The sequence below is a fragment of the Podarcis pityusensis genome (assembly GCF_964106645.2).
Source record: "Podarcis pityusensis genome assembly, chromosome: 15".
In the NCBI taxonomy this organism is placed as follows: domain Eukaryota; kingdom Metazoa; phylum Chordata; class Lepidosauria; order Squamata; family Lacertidae; genus Podarcis; species Podarcis pityusensis.
This window is the reverse complement of record NC_138040.1, coordinates 34691096-34707149: the sequence shown is the minus strand read 5'-3', so window position 1 is coordinate 34707149 and position 16054 is coordinate 34691096. Positions and strand designations below refer to the sequence as shown.

General features: G+C 44.3%; 1 protein-coding gene across 1 annotated transcript in view; it reads left to right on the top strand.

Moving 5' to 3' along the window:
• Positions 1 to 4483, top strand: part of TCF7L1 (transcription factor 7 like 1) — a 66886-nt gene extending 62403 nt beyond the window's left edge. The window contains exons 10-12 of the mRNA XM_080982462.1: positions 976 to 1083; positions 2028 to 2088; positions 3372 to 4483. Coding sequence (XP_080838588.1) covers positions 976 to 1083; positions 2028 to 2088; positions 3372 to 3811 — 609 coding nt within the window. The 3' untranslated portion in view covers positions 3812 to 4483. The remainder of the gene's footprint in view (positions 1 to 975; positions 1084 to 2027; positions 2089 to 3371) is intronic.
• The last annotated feature ends 11571 nt before the right edge of the window (positions 4484 to 16054 follow it).

Sequence of the window (16054 nt, the reverse complement as noted above, 5' to 3'; positions counted from 1 at the left end):
TCTTGTGACAATGGATTCTCACGTACCGATTTGCTGAGCTCCTGTATTGGTTTAGGATGTCCAGGAACTGTTCAGGGAACCAAGCTGTTAGAATGTTCGAAGTCCACCTTGTGGGGAAAGGCAGATTTTTGTCAGTTTGGCCGAGATGAAGACTTTGCATATAAGCCTTAGAGGTTTTGTGGAACAGGCCAGGACAGAGTCCCCAGGGGCAGGGAATCCATCGCAACATGACTGAAGGAAGGGTGTGGAGGAGGCAATGTGGACCAAAGAGAGAACCCGAAGGAAAACTAGGTGTGGGGGGGGGGAGGGGGGAGAAACCTGAGGAAAATGGCAGAGGATGCTTGGAACTGGGGCACATGGAAGCCCTGGAGAAACTTCACAGTATGGAAAGTCTAGAGGTCCTGTAGGCTATGGGTGGAGGGATGGGGTGCTGTGGAAAATGTTAAGATGGGACAATGCAGGCAGGATTCTGAAAAGTAGGGACCTGTTACAGAGACCACATCGAAGAAAAGAGAGATCAAAGAGAATATATGACTGAAGCAATATTTCACAGAGGCCCTAGAGGCATGAGGTGTGCATTGTCAGCAGGAAATATGTGGACAAACTAGGAAGGCTGGGCACTGAGTTCCAGGGAGGCATATAGCTTCTGAAGGGCTCCTGTACCTTTAAGAGTTGCACAGAGCAGTCATTCTACCAGTTGTTGCTGCACTGTTGTGATCTGATGATCCAGATGGAAAAGGGAACAAAAAAGCAGGGCGGTGGATGGCTTTCGTATATATATATATTGGCTACAAGCTTCTAGTTAAAGATGGTTGCTCATATGTAGGCCTTGAGCGAAACATAGCATATTGTTTCAAACTGTGTAGCTATGTAGAAAGGAAAGTTTTCAGTCGTGTTTTTAGAGAGGGGAGGTGGCACCCCAAATTTCATTAGATGACTTTCTACAGTATCTTTTCTGCTAACATCATACTTTAGTGGCATTCGCTGTCCCGTGAGGAGCAAGCCAAGTACTATGAGCTAGCCCGCAAGGAGCGACAACTTCATTCTCAGCTCTACCCAACTTGGTCTGCACGAGATAACTATGTAAGTTTATAATCAGGGATGTATGTATTCTGTTACAAAAAATAAATAATTGGCTCCAGGAAATCTATGTGCCTTTGTGATCATACAAATTAAGCTGCATTTCATGGATTTTGTCACTGTTGTTGTTGCTGTTGCTGCTGCTGCTGCTGTTATTGGAGAGATTTTAAAAAATGGGGAGAGAGAAGTGGAACAAGGAGAAAGCAGAGGAATGATGACAATGTTAAAATAAGGAAATGGAAGTATGGGATTAGATGGCCAATTACGGGATGGAATAGTAGCAGAGGGGGAAGATAACCCTTGTAGCCAGTGCTATTTTTCTAGAAAAAGAGGTGGTGGAACTCACCATGAACGACTCTCTTGTCGTCTTATAATGGCAATGGTGCCCACCTGAGATGTGCCGGAACTGAATTCCAGTGAGTTCCAGCTGGAAACAAAGCCTTGCTGGTAACCATCACCTCTAAGTGTTTGCTGAACCCTTGCACATACGTTTCCAAGGGTTTTTGTAAAGGGATTAAGCTAACTACTGTCTAAGCATTTGCTTAATGCTTCCTTGGAACTCCACATTGACGACTGCTATGACAAAGAACCGTTATCCAACTGGCAGCATGCATCTTGAAGAAATTGTCCTTGTGAAGAGACAGTTTCTTCAAGATGTATGCTGCCAGTTGGATGGCGGTTCTTTGTCATAGCAGTCTTCTTCCTATTTAAGCAAAAAACAGCTGGATTTCCAAGCATAATTATAACCAAAATAAATGTAGTTATGATAGTATGTGGACCTTCTTAATGGCCTAGTATTTCTCTCTGCTATCTTTCTTTATCTATACTCCACAGTTGTTGTTTTTAAAATTCAAGTTTACAACTCAGAGAAACTCTGTAGTAGTCTTATATATTCTTGACTTCCTTTCCTTTCCTTTCACAACTTTCTGTAAATTTATCCCTTTCAGGGTAAGAAAAAGAAGAGAAAAAGAGAGAAACAACCTCAGCAACAAATCCAAGAAACAGGGAGTAAGTACCAATGCCTTGCCCTTCTGTAGTCTGGCCCCAGTCCATAATGGGCGTGACAATTCTAATTTTTCCCTCACTGTGAAGGGAAACTGAGAGTCTGGAATTCCTAATATTTGCTACTGCTTGTCAGTCCCCTCTCCAATCCTTGTAAAATAGAAAATGAAGTGTAAATTACTCCCATCCTAGGACAAACACTTAAGAACAAGCATTATATAGCTTCCTTCTACACACAGGGATAGCAAGATGCCAATAGGATTATTAGAAAAGCAGATGGAGGAGGCAGGTGGAGAGGAGAAAAGAGTTAGCCACTGATCAAGTCCGCCCCCCCGCCGAATAATGAACAAGATATGCACTTAATATCAAATGGCTACATTTGAACTTTTGAACAGTTGCTCTCATTTTATTTAAGGGCTGCCACTTCCAAATAACTGAGAATCCAAGAAACCAGATTTGAATGTGGTGCAGAAGTCGGTAATTCCAAACCTTTTAGAGTTCGTGCAAGAACTTCCAGGATCTGTACATTTTAAATTGTAGACCAGTTTTAGCTTTTGTGAGAGCAAAAACTTGTGATGCAAGCTTGCTTTCTCCTGCTCCAAAAGGTAGAACCCAAACCAATAAAATGAAGTTACAAGAAAGGAGCTTCCGACTAAACATTGGGAAGAACTCTCTGACTTTACGAGCTGTTCAACAGTGGAATGGACTCCCTCGGAAAGTGGTGGATTCTCCTTCCTTGGAGATATTTAAACAGAGGATGGATGGCCATCTGTCATGGATGCTTTAGCTGAGATTACTTCATTGCAGGGGGTTGGACTCGATGACCCTGACGGATCGCTTCCAACTCTACAATTCTATGAGATAAAGCTAAGGAAACTCACAAAATCCCTAAAACTGTCTAGCATCCTTGAAGTTGAATTCAAGGGGCTTTCAGTGTGGCCTTCTAGAGAGTCTTCCAGAGAATAATATTTCTGGTGTTGTGGAAAGACTGCTCTGATGCAAGCCAGTCCCTACACCGGTTTGCAACACTGCCTGGGTATACCTTCTTTCAAATACAGGCGAAATAGGCTTTTGTAGCAAAGGAACTTTCCCTCATCTAACCATTTGGCTACTTTTACTACCTGGCCATAGAAGTGGCATTTATCTGCCGCTTAATCTAGCATTGTCAACACAGTAATGCATTTGGAATTGAACAGCCATATGTCGCTCATGGGGCAGCCATGAGCAAGTCACTGGGCGTGTAGGATAGAAATTAACCGATAAATAACTTTCTTTTTTGTCACTAACAGATTCTGTGGTGTCAAAGAGCAAGAAGCCTTGTGTGCCATACCTGCCAGCTGACAAATCCTGTGACAGCCCTGCATCCTCTCATGGCAGCATGTTGGATTCTCCAGCCACTCCCTCCACAGCCTTGGCATCACCTGCAGCTCCTGCTGCCACCCATTCTGAACAGGCTCAGCCTCTCTCCCTGACTACCAAGCCTGAAGCCAGAGCCCAGCTGTCTCTGCACTCTGCTTCTTTCCTGTCAAGCAAGGCTGCCTCCTCCTCTTCCTCCTCTAGCCTGACAAGCCAATCGTCACTCCTCTCGAGGCCCCTTCCCTTTGCCTCCATGCCCCACACCGCCCTCCTGACATCGCCTCCTTCCTTTGCAGCCATTCCATCTCCTCAAGCTGCCTTGGCTATGTTGCAGGCCCAGCCGCTCTCGTTGGTAACCAAACCGGCCGAATGAGGAAGAATTTCCATCCCGCCTCCCTGCTGAAGCCGCAATTGAGATTACAAAGCAGACAAGCCATTATTGGTCAATATTTGACCCTTTCTGAACTCTTCCAGAAGGTGACTCTTGAGGAAGAAAGTGCTCTACTCTCAGAGTTGTTTTCAGTAGTCTATCTAAAGACCATTTTTTTATTTTTATAAAAAACAGAAACAAAAAAAACCCCACAATTTTTTTTTTATGAAACCCTGAACAGGATGAAAAAGAAAGAAAGCCAAGCCTTATGTTCCTGTCAGAGCCCCCTGGGCACATGGACTTGTACAGATGGATCATCTCTCAACGGTGTTTGCATGTTTTGTTATATTGCTTTTACTATTCCCCGTTCCCTTGGCCAGGCGAAGTGTTGATTTTACCTACTTGCTCCAGCCACCCTGCAGTGCCATCATTTTTATAAAAGACTTCCAACATTTACTAGAAGACACAATACCAGATAAATACAGTGCCTCGCTGTCATGTTGAGATCTGCCCAGCCTTGGGGAGGCTCCTATATTTTTCTGGAGTGATCCGTGAAAATGGCAGGACAATCCATCCTGTTTCCTTACAGAATTATTTTGTGTAGCAGGAAGTAGGGGAAAAGGCTTTGGGGAATCGCCTGTTATTTTAACGAAGGAAAATAAATCTGCATCTTAATTTGCTGTGTGCGAGTGTTCAATGAGAAAGTGACATGAACTTGGAAGAATTTCCATCCTGTACTCCATTTGCATTCTAGGTGTAGCCTTGATTATTTTTATCCTGTGGACCACTGGCATTTTTTCCTTCTTATTTGCTCTTCCTCTTCTAATATTCCACAACAGTTTTCTCTCCAGCATCTGCATTAGTCGTGTCGTAGAGAGATAATGGGTATTTGTCATATCCCTTTCCAGAAGTGATGAACCCCTTTCCCCTCATTCTCAAGAACCACAACTAGGTTACATCCTTCTCCCTGTTTGCTTTGGGCACCACTGTAAATCTCCCTTTCAAAGGCTACATGAAAGGAGAAAGAATTAGTAGAGAATAGGTGCAGTACCCAGGCATGTTTTGGAAAGGTTAGTCTTACCCTTCTCAAGGGTCACTGAATAGATTTTGCCTCCTGGTATTCTTGCAGTTTTTTTTAGGAAGCACTAATGAGCCATAAAAAAAAAGCTACAGCCAGGTTTGAACCAGTATGAACAGCACTAATAGGTATTTGCATTAGTTTACATTTTATTTATGTAAATAGGAAGATAATGAGCCTGAGCGGTCACCAAGCATTTGAAAGATAATGAGGCTCCAGTAACTACCTGGCAAGGCAGCCTTCTACTGCAAAGCCATAATAGTTTACCATATATGAACTATAACTAAGCCTTAAATAATATGTGCCAGATTAGGGAATTTCTCATTTCACTCCGTTTTGCTTTAACTTGCATTAGTTACCCCTTAACATTCTTAGACAACATCTTTCATCATACAGACTTGAGTATTAAGCACAAAAAAAGAGGATTTCCCTCATGCACACATATGCTGTTTCATTGGGTATTGGTAGATGTGATTTATTCTAGATTGTGACTACTCTTCTATCTTATTAATCACTAAATATGGTTACTCAGTTTATGTAATGTAAAACTGTTCTCTTTAAAGAAAGAAAAAATGACTTCAATTTGAATTCCCACTCTTCTCCAACCCTAATAGTACAATCAAGTGAGTAATATATTGCATGTAAGTGCCCCTTTGTAAAATGACACATGCACACCCCACAGCCTAAAATGTATCTCAGTTGACTACAGAAAGTGTGGGTAATTGCATCTAGCCTGGAACTGGCCCAGTTTCTGCAGGCCCTTTTAACAAGCACCTATCCATTAATTACCATTCAAAGTTTGATCCATGGAAGTCTACAGAGGCTTATCTCTGATCTTAACAATGTAGTCCCGCAACTACAGTGCTGTAGTCTCACAACTGGACAAAAATTACTACTTGAATTCTTTAAATTAAAAAGTCATGTAGCTTGGTACCAAAGATGAATATAATTGATTGACTAGCATATAATAGTTTGTTTGCTTTAAAAGCTAGGCTGGGTTAGTTCAGTGTAGCTCTCTCTTTCTCCTTTCAGCAATGTCAAGAAGTGCTTTCTGCGAGGTTCCCAGTGGCCTTCCATCCCAATACTCCTCTGGTCCGCAGCTGCTTAACTGGAGGGCTAAAAGAAGGCTAGAAGGCTTGAGAAATGAAACTTAAGATTTGGATTCAGTCTGCACAGCATTTTAATTGCAGGCTGGGCCATGAAGAATTGTAAAGCAGGAGCATTTCATATGCTGTGACTTCCTTGTGCAGAAAGCACTTCCGTTTAGAAACAGCATGTGGAAAATGTATGTAGATTGCAACATGGGGTGACTGCACATGTGTCTTTTGCAGAGTTATTGTACATGGGAAAACTGTAATTGGTCTTGAAATAGGGAGTCTGATAAGCAGACTCCAGTGCCTTGTTTTGCCGTCAGAAGGCAAAGCTATTAGCCAGCTATCCATTTATACTTGGGCATCACCAGTGCAGTTGGCCAGGTGACAGTGCTTCTACAGAGAGCGTTTGCCCAGTAGAAATCTACCTCATAGACTCTGCTTTGGCTCCTTTAAGCATGAAAGCAAACTGCTATCAGAATGTTCAAGACTGCTTGCCAGCTCTTCAGTGTTAACAGCTTACCCACTCTCTATACTCAGTACTTGCTGCATTCCGCTACCCTCAATCTGTCTCTCCAGTAACGATCCACTCTTGGACCATCAGGTACCACATAGCTCCTTGCTGTATTTGTATGTAGCTAAATACATGTGCTTGTTATGCATGGGGAATCTGCTGACATAGTACTAGAAAGTTGTACTAGAAAGTGCTTTCCATTTAGAAAATGTGCAGTGTTTTTGAAGGCTGCAGCAAGGTGAAAATCTACGATTGTGACACCTGGTAGTAAAGTATCACCTCTTCTACAGGCATTCCTGGCTAAAAGTGAGTACAGGTTTTGCGGGGAAGGGAGTAACCTTGTGGTCATTTTGCTCAAGTTTGCCTGTTGTGGGTGGGAGATTTGCAGTCTTCGTGGCAGTTTTAACCCTCTGAAAATGAGCCTCACTTTTCACAACAGCCAGTTTCCTACTTGTCCGCTGTGTGTGTCCCAGTAGATACCTGTTACCTAGATAGAGGGCACATGCTGGACACACACGAGACCTGATTGGCCATGGCATGAATCCCTCCCATGTTTGCAGGTATGGTTCCACTTCTTTAATGTTACAAGATTTTGCAGGATTGCATTCTTGGCCATGTCGGGTGAATTGGCCTTACCACTTTTAATGAAATACTTTATTAGCCTGGCACTTTGGAAGGGCTGCAAATGGGCAAATATGATACTATAGCTACTTCTTTTATAAGGATATTTTTCCAAATTGCATTTCAGTGGCTTCTGCCAAGAATTTCGGTGTGCAAGCTTATGGCTGCGAGACTCTGAAACTCATTCTGTGCCAAAAGAAAGCCACTCCTGAAAGCTCTTCATGCTCCTAGAGCAAGATGAGACTTACCCAAGCCAGGATTTTGAGGTTGAAAAAGATGAGTGCTCATTGCCAGTTACACCAGGGGGAGAAAGCAGAGAGCACACTTGCATGTCAGGGCTTGTGATTTATTGCCTCAGAAAAGTACCTGATAGAAGAAAGAGCTGAAAGAGAGAGAGAAGGAAGGAAGCAGAATAACTTCGTATATCAGTAATTTGATCTTCAGTAAAAGAAGAAGAAACAAGCCAGGTCCAGAGGCAAAGGAACAAATTATCTGAATTTTCTACAGTGTCTCGGGATGCAGCTTTAAGAAGGAATCAAAACCTTGGCAAGAAGATCATCCAGCAAGCGCTACTGAAACTGTATGTGTGTGTCTCCATCATTTTTATTTTTCCACAGAAAACAGGATTCGAGGGTTCCGTGTTGTTAACCGTTCAACAATGGCCTTTTTTTCTGAGAAGCACAAGTTGATTTTTATAAAGAAAAGAAAAGAAGAAGTCTTGTCTCAAGAAAACATTGGCTGTTTGGCAAGGAGCACCTGGGTCATGTGCAACCTCGCTCTGAGAACCCCAAGAGCTGCCTGCAGACAAGCAGCCTCTTGAATCAGATTTCATGGAAAATTAAGGGCATGAAGCGACCTGTCAGAATAATTAAAGTCTGACCCAGGGCCAGACAGCTTCAAACAGATGTTGGGCTTCAGCAGGAGAATATTTCTTTGTTTTACACTGCATTTTCCCATACGGAAAAGAACATCTGTTTGGAGGATTTTTGCACAGCCCCTCTGCTCTCTTGGGTCCGGCTTCTCCACCAGCTAAAGGGGTGCAACAGGCAAAATAGCCCCACAGCTCTGCTTTGTGCCAAGGAGCACATTGTCTGCTTCCGGAGCGGCTGGAGTAGGAAGCATGGCATGAAGTCACTTAGTTGTTAAGTTTCTCTAGTCTCACACCCTCAGAAAAGCTGCTTGGCCCACAGAGTCCCTGCATTCTTCCTCTCTTTGCTCCTCGCACTTAGAGCAGCCCGGTGCTCCACCTTTGGACTGGTATTTTTCCTTCAGAAGAGGAAGTGGAAGAAAACAAATTTCCAGTCTACCAGGTACAAATGTCTTTGGGTACGTTTCCACATATCAGATTTCCATCCAGTGCATCAGTAATAAAACATCTTTTAATTGCCCCAGTTAATTTAAGAAGATAGTCAGGCTTGTGTTTGTCACTCCAAAATATCTGGAGGACAGCAGATTGGGGGAAGCTGTTCTAGGCACTCCCTTGCCTTTAAGCTGATCACGAAAGTGGCATAGTATGGTTGCCATTTTTTTCAACCAGGCAACCCAAACAAGTCTGTCTTACTATTTAGTAAGCTGGGAACCTACAGAGATGAATACTAAAAATGGCAGGCTGGTTATTTTTCAAAAGCTCAGAAGCAGCATCTCAATCTTAGCAGTACTGCACTTTTCTCATGTTAACTCTATGAATCCTGGATTTTTACTGATGATGCTGTCCACAGCTCTCATTGGAAAGAGCATCTGTAGAGTTTAACTGCAACCTAACTGGTTACCATTTGAGTTGAGTTACCTCCAAGTTCTGGAGCCTTTTTTCATACCACATCCCAAGCAGGGAGCGTCCTGCCCCCACCCCCCAAATGAAGACAAATTAAGATCTACCTAGATCCTTTGCTATTTCTCTGCAGCTTCTGATATCCCAGTTGTTGCTGAATAACATGATTTCATTCATGACTGGCTTTGCAGCTTGGGCACTGCCCCTATGAGAGTAGTCCTTCAGGCACTTTCCCTATGTTTCTGAACTGAATAGAATTCAATTCTCAGGTGAGTTGCGAGGAAACACAACACTTCATTGTTTTCATAGAGGACGAAAAAAACCAGCCAGAGCTCTGATGTCACAGCTCAGGAAGTGAATTACTAGCCAGATCCAACACACAGTAAGGAGCCTGTCTCAACAGCAGCAACCAAGAGAGAGAGAGGCCTGCGGGCCCCAGAAAACTAGTAGCAGCTGTAGCAGCCGCACATAAAATGTTCTCTTGCAAAGCCTCCTCCAAGAAGCGTCTGCTAATCTCCAACAAGGGTTTTCTAAAGCTCATACCATTTGTGTGTTTTGGTGATAACAGTCCTGTGTTCTTGCTTTTGGAATGATTGTTCTCATTAGCTTGTATTATTTATCTGACGCCTATTGCTTTTAGTATTCCTGCATTCTGCTTGTGTGTAGAACAGCCTTCGTCAGATGTTTCGGACTACAACTCCCATTAGTCCCAGCCAGGGTTGGCTTGGGCTGTTGGGAGTTGTAGTCCAAGACATCAGGAGGGCACCTGATTGGTGAAAGCTGGTGCAGAACCTCAGGGTGTATGTGCACTAGGAACTGTCTGTGTGTGATATCTCCATGAAAGCAAATTAGGCAGGTTATGTGGCATTGAAGAGACATCCCGGATGAAGCTGTAGGATACTCTTCCTGGTGATCCACTTAGGAATCTGCCTTGTATTGAGTCAGACCATTGGGACATCTAGCTTTGAATTGTCTACACTTGACTGCCATCAGCTCCCCTGGTTTTCAGGTAGGGGACTGATGGGGATTGAGCCTGGGACTTTCTCTACAGACCTATGGCTCTTCTTCAGCATTTAATGGCATTGATGGGGGGAAAAGACAGCACACAATGGTTTTAGACTTGTAACGTTTGTGAAACTGGCCCTGAAATTTAGCTCTTTTAATATGTTTACCATAGGCATCATTGTCTCTTGGCATCATAGGTTGTGTCTGTTGGCTCTCTAACAGCACAGTCCTATGTGCATGGCAACTCATAAGCATGTCCCATTGACTTCAGTGGGATCTACTCATTAGTAAACATGCACAGGATTGCTGCCTAAACCTCCCAAGAAGTTTGCTATTCTCTTAGGCATGCTAAAACATCAAGAGCAGATTAACAACATTAGTCCTCCCAAGAGGAGCCTGTGGCACTGATTGTGCTATTTATAGCATTTGAGAAGTGTGAACTACCAACCCAGTGTTTGTGAACTTGTTCATGCAGAGGATGGGATGGTTAAAAAGAAAAAGAGTATACCCCTCTGCATACAGAAGGTGCTTCCTGGTTGTGGAAGGGCTGTTTTTACACCTTGCACTACATAAGAATTGCTTGAAGAAAAAGTGAAACTAAATTCTAGGATGTGCCTTTGATAGTACAGATTCTTGCCTGTCAAATGCTTGCACAAGTGGATGTGTAAGAAATACCATTACAACATTTAGCATATGCTTGTGAAAATTCTTGCTCAGGCGTTTGCAGCACATTTCTGGGGCTGCGTCCTTTCTGAAAACTGTTCTTTAGATCCATCCCATTGGCTCAGTTCAATTGTAACGATCCTGGTCTGAAACGTCATGGTTAAGTCAGCCCAGGAACGACCCTGTTAGTTTCTTAAGCCACTGTTTCCCATGAACCAGGAAACTGTGGTTTAAGGGCTCCCTCCAAACCAGGGCATGGTTTTCCAGAATTCCTTATGAAGAGGGCTTGATTGTTAAACTGCTCTGGGAATTGTAGCTCTGGGAGGGGAATAGAGATCACCGATCAACACCCTTAACAAACTACAACTCCCAGAATTGTTGGGGGGGGGGGGAGAGCCAAGACTGTTTAAAGTGACATCACAGTGCTTTCAATGTATGCTGTGAATGTGACCTTTGTTTGACAATTGGGAGAGTACAAGATTGTCCCTATTTTCACCTGTGAAATGTGTGCATAACTATTTGCTCTTCCTGCTCTCCATCCGACCCCCCCCCCCCGAAATAAGCCTCTAAAAGCACTGGTCAGTTATGCGGGTTATGGCAGGTAATGTCTGCATCCTGCCGTTGGTACCACCAGTGCCGGTCTGCTTCTTGTTGGTATCTTTGTGGTTTGCCTGTCTCTGGTAGCCCCAAGCAGCATCAATGCTGGCAAGAGCAGGGGCGAGGGCTTGAGCATTAGGCCAACACAGCAATTTGGAGGAACAGTCTGCTGGAGCTGGGGGGTGGGGAATAATAAGAAACTGAAATGGTAAGTCTCTAGCTTACCTCCAGCAGCTGTGCAGACATAACAGAAGAGGTAGTTCTCAAGTTACTTCCCCAAGCCTCCTAGAAACCCAATGGACTTCCCTTGGGAGTTTAATAGTCTTCGTCTGGGCTGTCAAAAGGCACACAGGCCTGCGTGGCAGTTTTATTGCTCTTCTCTTCCACCCCCTCCAAGCCTTTGTTTGCGGGGGTGGGGGGAGTTGTTTTGTTTCCCTCCCTACCCCCCTTTCCCCTGCCATAATGAGCTTGTGTAGGCAGGTCCTAAAACTATTGTTGTACCTCTTTGGGGATCTACTGGACATCTCATTAAGCGGCTGAGGGTAGGTGAAGCACTTTTTCAAGAGCTTGTTATCGGCCCTCTTGAGTGTGGGTAGCATCTGTGGTTCGTGCTCCTAGCTTTGTGCATCTTTCTTTTGGAACAGAGGTTTGCTTCTGCCACTTTTGCTTGCATAACTAATTGTGGTCAGTGCCGGAGATGCGCCCACCCACCTCCTAAGTCTCTCTTCAAATCAAAATCTTTCTCTCTCCCCCCCCCTCCACTAACTGAGATGCTTAATGAGGTCCCAGGGGGACCCTGCAGAGAGAGAACTAATTAGGGACTTGGATGCAAAACCATCGAACGGCACAAGACGAAACGAGGGCTTCCTTGAACCCACCTTTTGTGACAGACCATGGGGGAGGAATACCAGATGTCCTCCTTCCTCGTTCTGCACATCGGGGTGAGGCTGAAGCCTCCCCCCAGCCTCCGCTGGCCTGCCCAAGCAGCTGGTGCAGAGGCAGAGGCGACACTTAATACATTTTAATTAGCATCATTAAACTCTTTCAATTTGCTAATTGTTTCTCCTTTTGATCTTCTCTTCTGACCAAATTAACCCTCCAGGGAAGGAAAGGGATGATATGTGTGTGCTTTAGAACCGCTTCCAGCCAGGTGAAGACTTCATTATCCATTGTGATGGAGACCCCTATGGGCAAAGCTGGCTGCCAAGATGGGGTGGGGTGCGGAAATGACCATGGCGGAGGATGCAATCTGAGAGGTAGACCGCAAGATGCTTTGCACTGTTGCAGGGACACTGGGGCACACCTCGGATTGGACATGGTAGCCACTGGAGGCAACAAAACGAATATGCTGTGCTTGTATGATGCTGCAGAATAGATTTTTCCTCCTTGATAGGTCTAGCTAAGATGACTTAATGTTACTTGCATCTAGCTCGGTTGGTTAGAGCACCGTGATGATAATGCCAAGGTTGCAGGTTCAAACCCTGTATGAGGCAGCTGCATATTCTTGAATTGCAGGCAGTTGCGCTAGATCAGCATTTCCCAAACTTTTTAATGTCTAATGTTTTACAGTTTTTTAGGTGTTGTAAGCAACCCAGAGTGGCTGGGGCAGGGGTCGGCAACCCGTGGCTCTGGAGCCGCATGTGGCTCTTTTACACCTTTGCCGCGACTCCGGGGCGGATACTAGCGAGGGGAGGAGGCGCATTGTGCGCCCCAACACTCCCCACTGTGGCGGGTGCTGTATTGGCTGTGACGTCGCATGGGGGCGGTGTGTGCGTTAGTCACGCACCGTCCCGACGTCACCTTCCCGCCCACCCGCCCGCTACATTGTAAGGGGCATGTACGCTGGTCACTGCATTGAGAGGGGGCATGTACGCTGGTCACTGTTTTGAAGGGGAGTGAAGAACACACACACAAAAAAGGTAACTTGTTAATTTAACGTTTATTTCTATGAGGAGGGGTAATTCTGAGGGGTCAAACAAAGAAATAATTTTAAAAAGTGACAAAAAAGTTATTTTTATAATGACGAGTTTTGCGGCTCCCAGTTTTTTTTTCCCTTTGGAAACTGGTCCAAGTGGCTCTTTTTGTCTTAAAGGTTGCAGACCCCTGGGCTGGGGAAACCCAGCCAGATGGGTGGGGTATTATTGTTATTATCATTATTATTATTATTAACAGGAATGGAGGTATATTTAACTAGTGCGGCATTCACATGGGACTGCATCTCTCTCCTAGCCTTTAAAAAAGTCATTTAAACTAGTTCATGAACTTCCTGCCGTGGTGGCCTCCCAGAGTAGTTTGATACTGGAATGCCTGTATGAATGGGTTCCGCAGGAGGAACCAATTAATCCAGCTTCCCTGGGCAGAAATTTATAGCTTAAAGAGCTTCCAATTGTAGTCACATGGCTGCCAGGGCAGCAGGAGGAGAGGAATCTGCAAGAGGATATAGGACGGCTTCCTTGTATTCAGTGTAGTTATGGAGAAAAGCAAGAGGAAGCCAGGACAAATCAGTTCTATATAAGGAATGCATGCAGCCCTGCAGTTTAGTGCCGAAATTAGTTAGGAGAGTTGGTTCAGCATATGCTAGTTAAACATGGGGGGGGGGGAGAGAATCATGTGAATCAGTGCTATTTTTCTAGAAAAAGAGGCGCTGGAACTCACCACGAATGCCTCCCTTGTTCTCTTGTGAGGGCAATGGCGCCCACCTGAGAGGTGCTGGAACTGGGTGTCAGTGAGTTCCGGCTCCCAAAAAGCTCTGATGTGAATCCATCCACTAAAGCACTCATATTTGTTTGGCAGGTGTCAAATTGCCATGCTTCCTTGACTTCTTTTCCTCCCCTGGGACATCAACTCAAGGCCATCATCCAATTATTGAGATCCTGGTTTTTTCCCAGTCTGCAGAAACTTATATGTACACACACACACACACACACACACACACAGAGCAGCCGGCAACATTCTGCAAACCCTCCCACCCCTGGCAGAAGCACCAAAGAGTCAGCTTGCTGCTTAAAAATAGCGGAGGTCATATCCATTACGTATATGTGAGTTTTGTACATGCATATGTGAGTTTTGTAGAATAAACTACTGTACTCATTGTTTGTTTCAATTAATTTGCACAAGGGTGTGTGTGTGTGTGTGTGTGTGTGTGTATGTGTGTGTGTGTGTGTGTGTATATATATATATATATATATATATATGTATGTATATGTGTGTGTGTGTGTGTGTATGTATATGTATGTATATGTATATATGTATGTTTCTAGTGAAATTGAGTATAGCACTATAACATCATTCCATAACTTTTTCTCTTTTTTTCCAAATTAGTTTTTAAACCATTTCTGGTTGCTGCCATTAACCATGTTTCTAAAATGTTGGAGACTGGCAAGTATTTATTTCTTTTTGAAAAATAAAACAAAATACAGTGGTGCCCCACAAGACGAATGCCTCGCAAGACGAAAAACTCGCTAGACGAAAGAGTTTTCCGTTTTTTGAGTCGTTCCGCAAGACGAATTTCCCTATGGGCTTGCTTCACAAGACGAAACTTCTTGCGAGTTTGTTTCCTTTTTCTTAAAGCCGCTAAGCCGTTAATAGCCGCTAAGCCGCTAATAGCCGTGCTTCGCAAGACGAAAAAACCGCAAGACGAAGAGATTCGCGGAACGGATTAATTTCGTCTTGCGAGGCACCACTGTAGCACTTTGGAATTGTACTGCTCCAGCACCCACCCACAGCATCTATGCCATGCCCACTGGTGTGGACAGAATATTGTGGGGTAATGCTACATACAGTTTGGAAGCAAACTGCCATAGAATTCCACATGTGTTAAGACCTATCATTCCTGCTGGGAAACAGATTGTGCCTGCTGTTGCATTGTTAGTCTTTATTTTATGATGGCCTAGAGAGAGAAAAAGAAAGTTGTCGGCAACTAAATCTCTGTCTCTCTACACACTCTGATTTCAAGGCACCTTCAAAGCACCTTCTTTCCCTCAAAGAATGCTGGGCGCTATAGTTAGCTAAGAATCATAATTCTGTGGGTGGTAACCCACAGTGCCCATAACTCTTCTAGGGAAAGAAGGTCCTTTCAAAGATGCTTTTTTAAAGGCGCCGTGAGTGCACAGCCTGGTTTTTGTGTTGGTTAGACCTAAAATTGTTTCCTGGGAGGGCAGCTTTGCTGTAGCATTTGTGTGAGCATTGCGGTGCTAGCAGAGATAAAAATGAGCTTGTGTGTTGATTTTTCTGACTGCTCAGGACAATTTACCGTACTTTTCTGTGTATAAGACTAGGTTTTCTTTTTTACTAAAAAATTATGTTAAAAAAGGGGGGTAGTCTTATACATGGGGGCACTCCCCCCCCTTTTCTTAATTTTGAGTTCCCCAATATAGAGGGTGTCTTATACATGGGGGCGTCTTATAGGCGGAAAAATACGGTACATAAGCAACGCATAGGGGTGTGTATTTCTTCTCCTCTGAAAAGCCAGCCTCCTCACTGCTGAGCGGCTTCTAACTGTTACAGAAAAGTTAAAATCTTATTCATGCTAAGAGTTAGCACACTCAGATCTAAATTATTGTATAAATCTTAAGGATAAGGTAAAGGTAAAGGGACCCCTGACCATTAGGTCCAGTCGTGACCGACTCTAGGGTTGCGGTGCTCATCTCGCTTTATTGCCGCGGGAGCCGGCATACAGCTTCCGGGTCATGTGGCCAGCATGACTAAGCTGCTTCTGAAGAACCAGAGCAGTGCACGGAAATGCCGATTACCTTCCCGCCGGAGCAGTACCTATTTATCTACTTGCACTTTGATGTGCTTTCGAACTGCTGGGTTGGCAGGAGCAGAGACCGAGCAACGGGAGCTCACCCCGTCGTGGGGATTTGAACCGCCGACCTTCTGATTGGCAAGTCCTAGGCTCAGTGGTTTA